General features: G+C 34.5%; 1 protein-coding gene across 6 annotated transcripts in view; it reads left to right on the forward strand.

The window, feature by feature from the left end:
• Positions 1–7,500, forward strand: part of LOC124429278 (NAD(+) hydrolase sarm1) — a 93,795-nt gene that overhangs the window by 63,318 nt on the left and 22,977 nt on the right. For 2 of the 6 annotated variants that reach the window (XR_006943407.1, XR_006943412.1), the window contains exon 1: positions 2,174–2,381. The exons of 3 other annotated variants lie outside the window; for them this stretch is intronic. Coding sequence is in view for 1 of the 3 variants with exons in the window: in XM_046974341.1 (XP_046830297.1) it covers positions 2,283–2,381 (99 nt within the window). In the remaining 2 variants the exon portion in view is untranslated. Of the gene's footprint in view, positions 1–2,173; positions 2,382–7,500 lie in introns of those variants that run through there. One more of the 6 variants, XM_046974341.1, reaches the window with a different exon arrangement.

Genomic DNA, 7,500 nt, shown 5'->3' on the forward strand with positions numbered 1-7,500 from the left:
CGAGATAGCGAACGATAAAAAAAAAAAGTGAGTGCACAAGTGAAACTCGTCTTATCTTTCGTTCGTCGGTTCGTGTTTTCTCTCTCTCTCTCTCTCTCTCCCTCTCTCTCTCCCTCTCTTCTTTTTCTTCTTCATCTTCTTTTTTTTTTCTGAATTTTCTTTTCGTTTCATTTACGAAATAAAATTTACTCCATCGTAGGTGGGGTACCGGCGTTTACTTTATACGTAACGCGATGATATTTTCGTTTGGATAATAATTGCTCTTTTTTTTATTTTTCCTTGAAAGGCGCGCGTGACACGTTTTATTTCTGTAATGTAAGAAAAAAGACAAGGAAAAAAAGAAATTGAAGAAGTAGAGGAGGAAGAAGAGAAAGAAGAAGAAGAAGAAGAAAAGAGGAAGGAAAAAAAATAATAACAAGTTCGTCAGGGGTAAAAATTGCGCACGAAGCTAATTTTCACTCTGATAACAAGTTCTTCGATCCTTCGCCGTATCTTTTTCTTTTTTCTTTTTTTTTTTCCACTTTTCACACGTACAAACGAAATCGTATCAAAACTCGGTGTACCGATCGTATGTGAACTGGTGTTATACGTCAAACGAGCATGTAAATAACAATCGTACGTCCAAGCGGAGCATGCAAGTAACTCGATGCACGTGCGACGAACATGCACGGAGTCCGTTTACGGAGACTCGATACGTGATTTCCGGAAGGAAATGAATGTTTCTTTTTTCTTTTCTTTTCTTTTCTTTTCTTTTCTTTTCTCTTCTCTTCTCTTGTTTCTTTTTCTTCTTCTTCTTCTTCTTCTTCTTCTTCTTCTTCTTCTATTTCTCCCACTTCTTTTATTATCCTTATCATTCGATCGAATCAGAAACGTCCGATTGATTTTTTTAAAACGTAATCGAGATGAAATATTCGCATTGCCGTGGTGCCCTCTTCCATTCCTCTATCAGCATTGTAAATAATGTTTCAAGAGAGATACCGAAATCTTTTCCGTGAAGTTTATTATCAGAGAAGATATTACTAATAAGAAATTTCTTTGATAAATCGTATTGAGAAGTATTTTGATTCGTCGAAATGAAATCGTTCGTTATTTATAATGACTTCAATTAAATGTTCCTATTTCTAATTGATAAGTGTATTATTAAAGTTATAATTATTTCTATCGTGATCGATCCTTATATCGTTGTTTATTATTATTGTTATTACTATTATTATTATTATTATTATTATTATTATTATTATTATTATTATTATTATTATTATCACTTAAAGATTAGGCCACATTGTTTCGATGCAATTAATTATTCAATATCTTCTTACTTTTTCTATCATTCTTTCCTTTTCTTTTTTCTTTTTCTTTCTTTCTTCTTCTTCTTCTTCTTCTTTTTTTTTTTTCCTTTTCAAACGAGCATTGTTCACGCGTTTGAAGTATGCGCGTCTCGACGAATTGGCGGGAATATTTTAACAGCTGTTACGTTCACGGTATTGTTGTAAGCCAGACACGATATCATCGACCTTGTTCGATCTCTGTTGGTCAACACTTCTCGCCGCGTTCTTTCAACGCCGGGAATAAAATAAATCCGATATCACGATACCTAAGTAAGATTGATTAGAAGTATTCTCCTCTTGGTTTCTTATTATCGAGCGTTTGTGATAATGTAGTTGACTAGTTATACCGGAACTCCCGGTTAGATAAGGAGCTTTTCTCTTATCAATTATATTTAAGATTGATAATACGAAGAAGATGATAAGTAGAAAATGTTTAGAAGAGATCTTTGACGTTTTCTCACGCGAAATATTTAAATTTCGTAATTGCGTTTTAATATATTCTTTTTATTTTTCTCTTTTTTTCTTTTTGTACCTTTTTTTTTTTGGCTCATTCTTTTTTTTTCTTTTGCCTTCTCTCTCTCTCTTTTTTTCGTTTTCTTTTTTCTTCTCCCTTCCCCCTTCCGCCCCTCTCCTCTCTCTCTCTCTCTCTCTCTTTCTCTCATTTAACGCGTAACGGCAAGAAGGATCGATGAATATTCAAAGAAAAAGAAAAAAAAAAGCATAGAAATTCGATTTTGTACGATCAATTTGCGCTTTTCTTCCTTATCGATCCGTTGAAAATTTAGGACAAAAAGGAAAACGCACGCGTACATCACAATATACATGCTGTAATGTTTTCACTAACAGCTGTGCGTGATCAACCGTGACAATTTCGAGGAAGTGAGAAACGAAGGGAAAAAAAGAGAGGAGAAATCGTAAGACGGTCTTATAAAAGACCGTAGAATATTTTTATGAATGAGTGTCGACCGTGGATTAAACATGCTGCATAAGCATGGAAGCAGGTCTCAACCGAGTTCGGTCTACAAGAACAGTAGGGGTGCCTTCTTGAAATCCGTAAGTTGGAATAAATTTCCAAATGTATTTTTTCTTTTTTTTTTTTTTGTTTTTTGTTTTTTTTTGTTTTTTTTTTTTCATCATTATTCTTCTCCCATGTCCTGTATTTCTCCCTTGTACGTTGTCGCATTCAAAGCTTCCTTTTTGTGTTTTGTCGCACGACAACAACAACAACAACAACAACAACAACAACAACGACACGAACGTTTCACGTCGAAGAAAGGAAAAAAAAAAGGAAGACAGAATTATTTTCTCGGCGACGATACGAACAAAAAGCAACCATCATTTATTACGTGCATAATATAAATACACATAAAAAAAACGTTATTACGATCGTGTACGACGATCGATAGAAATCATTATGGAGCAATTAAGTAATTGTTTTCTTCTTTTCTTTTCTCTCTTTTTCTTTCTTTTTTTTTTTTTTTTTTTTTTTTTTTTTTTTTTTTTTGTACAAAACAACATACTACATACCACAGGACTTCTCGTCGTAATAATGCGCTCGTAAGAGACGATCATCAACGTGACATCACACTGTAATTATTCGAGTAGGTGTTAAGAAAAAAGGAAAAAAAGAAAAACCGATACGCCGAGATAACAGAACGGAATCCACTTTAACAAGAAGATTTTTTAATTCGGGATAAGTTAGAGATATGTGGGAATCGGGAGAGGAGGAGATGAAAGGATTGATAGAATGTGAAAGTAGGAAATAGAGATTAGGAGGAGGAGGAGGAGGAGGAGGAGGAGAGGGTGGGGGTGGGGAAGATTACAGACGAAAGAAAATATTAAGAAGAGCCTAAGGTATGGGAAATAAATTAAATGATCCTTCACGAATAAAAATCTTTACCCTTGCTTCAGCCGTCCCATCCCCACCCCCACCCTGCCCCTCCCATTCACCCTGTGCCCATCCAATTTTCTATATATTCTGTACGTAAAAGTGAACATTAAATATTCATTGTTTCTCGTCGGTATGCCAATGGGAATCATCGGAACGTGACTATTGCGAATCGAACATATAGGATACAATATTAAACGTACCATTTTGTAGTCTCTCGGCGAAGTATAAGAGATTCATGAATATTCCAGTTCGAAGGGATGAGGTAGAATGGGGAGAGGAGGGGAGAAGGGCATTTTAGATAGGGAGTACAGAGGGAGATAAAGAAGGATTGGGTTCGAATAATTTCGTAAAGTCATTCCATTAATCACATAGAGCATAAAAGGGGATATCATTGTACAATATTTCATATTTTCACGTTAAATAAACGAACATGTGATATTTTTTTTTTTTATAGTAATGTCATACTAAGTATGATGATTAAGATATTCTCCGTTATTGCGACAAATTATCTACTACTGTGTTATGAATCGTTATCGTAATAATGATAATAACAATAATAATAATAATAATAATAATAATAATAATAATAATAATAATAATAATAATAATAATAATAATAATAATAATAATAAATCAAAAGAAAAAGGAACGAAAGAATCGAAAAGAAAAGAAAAAACAGAGGAAAAAAAGAAAAAATTCATTCGCCTATCAGATAATGATCGTCGATATAATAATATTAGTTATTCTCAACTTGTATAAGTGTTCGATTGCATCATAAATACGTGCATGGGTATATATAAACGTTGAAATAAATAATATAAACAGATGATGATTACGTCAATGAGAACCACTGAAGTTCGTTCTCTCTCTCTCTCTCTCTCTCTCTCTCTCTCTTTCTCTCTCTCTCTCTCATATGTACGATCTAATCGTGAAAACGTCACAAACTCGCGGCCACTATGCGTCATCGTTCGGCTCTCTCGCAAACGAGATTCGCACTTGTAATATCTGACGAGCAATCAAGACACCACGTCACGATCCGTTACAACGACGTGACATCATCGGGTTAAAACGACGCCGATGCGCCGTGTGCCGTCGACGATGTATGTTGACCTCTCGTCTCTTGCTGTCTGGAAAGAGAGAGAGAGAGAGAAAGAGAGAAAGAGAGAGAGATCAAATCCTGGCCATCGCGTTTCTCTTCAAAGAGAGAGAGAAAGAGATGTTTCACACGTAAACATAAACACACATACAAATACAAATATGTACTATATATATATATATATATGTATGTACTACTGACTAGGTCAGGTTTTCTCTCTTTCTCTCTCTCCCTCTCTCTCTCTCTGTCTCTCTCTCTTATTCTTCTACTTCTTCTTCGTCTTCATCTTCTTCTCCTTCTTTTTCTTCTAATTCACAACGATGAGTAATCATTGTTGATTGTTTTGATGACTTATGACACTTATACGAGCCTAATCAATCGCGATCATTTCTTCTGCGAGAATTTCGATCTTGTGCGATCTCTTAAGTTCGATTTTCTTTCGATTTTAATAGCATCATGAGAACAGTTTCCATTTTGTGTTTCTCTCTCTCTCTCTCTCTCTCTCTCTCTCTCTCTCTCTCTGTCTATTTATCTATCTATCTATCTATCTGTCTTTCTTTATCCTGATCTATTTAAAATAACTTGAATAGAAACAGATCGCTTTGGTAACGTTCTGGTTAATTCTCTACAAGCCTTCGATCTTTCATCCTCGAAGATGGGATTATGGTAATATGAGATTTCGATTAAGTAGCCTCAATATCTTGTTTATATCATTACTCCTAATACAATTGGCCTTGATTTAGAGAAACTGGTTCTTTAAGCTCTGTTATTATACACGGAGACACGTTGTTTGCTTCGTTCTTCTTTTCTTTTCTTTTCTTTTCTTTTCTTTTCTTCTCTTTTTTTTGCTTTGTGTATGTCTGTGTATTGTGTGTATATTCTATATGGATTGTGTGTGTATTGTGTGTCCGTTTTTTCTTCTCTTTTCTTTTTTTTTTTTTTTTTGCTTTTTTTTGTTTCAATTGTCTCATAGAAAAAAATCATTTCGTAAATTTATCATCTATGGAGCGGACGGATCGATTTTTTAACGATCGGGGCAAATGGTTTTTCGATTTTGGGCCCAATCTATTCGAAGAAACCATTTCGAAGAAATTATTTATCTCGTTTTTCTTTTCCTTTTTTTCTTCTCTCTTTCTTTCTTTTCCCTTTTTTTCGATTGAAAAAGAATCATCTTGAAAGATTTATCATCGACGAATTAAACGGATCGATTTTCATGAGCGCTTTTCATAAGTTAATAAATATTAGATGGATCATTGTGATCATTTGTTACTTTCCTTTTTTTTTTTTTTGTTGTTGTTGTTCATTTCCTTCGAAACTTTGTTATTCATATACGCGAGCATTGTAAAAAAATTTAATAATCGATAAGCAATTGATTATGCGAAACGAAAAGAAAATATTAAATCTTCTTTGTTGAAAGACACTTTGTAGAACGGAAATTGGCGGGCTTTTCAAACGAGTACGCTATGTAAACACATACACACACACACACGCCATATATATATATATATATATATATAGACACTATTCTTTGTAAATCCACGAAACGAGTTGATGAGTTCGCGGGATGATTTTAAAAGAAGAGATGCTTCGGGATTCTATTCGTACGGTCTGACGCAAGCGGTTTTTGAAATGTTGCAAACAGGTTAACAAGCATTTCTCGGTAGAGTGCTCGATACTTTGGCTTCTGTCCCCAGTGTTCTAGGAAGCAAATGTTTCCTTCGTTACTTAGTTCATTCGTTTCGTTCGTTCGTTCGTTCGTTCATTTATATGTTTCGTCGTTCCTTCGTTCATTTCTTCGTTTCGTCGTTCCTTCGTTCATTTATTCGTTCGTTCCTTCAAACATGAAATCATTGGATGAATTCTTACGCATACCGGTTTTCTTAATAAGCTGATTCGTCCTCTTCGATTCATTATGTAATCCGTCTGATCAATACTTTTACAACAGTCTCCACGGTTTATATCACAAGCTTCGGAAGATTGATCAATCGATCAATTGGTCGATCGATCCAATCGGTAAATATTTGTTCATAATTATAGAACTTATATTTACACGTTTAAATATTCAAACTTAAATGCCAATATACGCGATACATTTTATTTGTTTTATATATATATATTATATATATATATATATTTTATATATATATATATATATATATATATATATATAATATGAACTTGGGATATGTTAATGAATGCATATATAAGATCGGATGTACTTATGCAATGACATATGTTTACTTCGTTACACACCAGAATAATCGAATTAAATGACGAGATTGAATCAGACAGAATTTTTATTGCGAAATAAAAGAATAAAAATAGTAATGGAGAAATAGATAGGTATCTGATGATTATACGATTACATGAACGGATAGATTCTTTAATATAATATGCGATATTACAAGAAAAAAAAAAAGAGAGAGAGAAAGAGAGAGAGAATTTTTGAAATTTATTGAACAAAGTCTCGACTTCGAAACGCCATGGAATTCCTTGTTGTCGTCGTCGTCGTCGTCGTCGTCAACGTCGTCGACGTTAACATCGTCGTCGTCGTCAACGTCGTCGACGTTAACATCGTCGTCGTCGTCAACGTCGTCGTCGTCGTCGTCGTCGTCGTCGTCGTCGTCGTCGTCGTCGTCGTCGTTGTCGTTGTCGTCGTCGTCGTTGTCGTCTTCGTCGCCGTTCCAGTTGGTCTCTTTCGAATATGTGGTATTTGCGTTTGTATGCGTTTGTATGCGTGCCTGCATGTGCATGCACATAAAACCGTAAGAACTTGTACGAGCGCACGTTCTCTTTGGGTACTCCACAGAAGATCCCTTTGTTCTCTGTTAGCTGTTAAAGCATGCTATAGGTACATACGTACATACTTACATGCATGCATGCACGTATGCATGCATATATATATATACATATATATATATATATATATATTTATATATTCACGTATGCTCATGCATATCGGAGAGTATATAACGTGGAAACGTTCGGGCACGAAAACGTTCGCGATATAATATTCAGGAATTAATATCGAGGTTGGAGGGGAAAAGGGGGAAGGGATGAATTTGTTTTCAATTTTTTTTCCTCTCCTTCTTCTTCTTTTTTGTTGTTCTTTTTTTTTCCCATTCATCAAGATTACACACGTTTCGATATAAAGAATTATTTAAAGTATTAAAAAACGTGATTAT

The sequence above is a fragment of the Vespa crabro genome, chromosome 15 (genome assembly GCF_910589235.1).
Source record: "Vespa crabro chromosome 15, iyVesCrab1.2, whole genome shotgun sequence".
Lineage (NCBI taxonomy): Eukaryota > Metazoa > Arthropoda > Insecta > Hymenoptera > Vespidae > Vespa > Vespa crabro.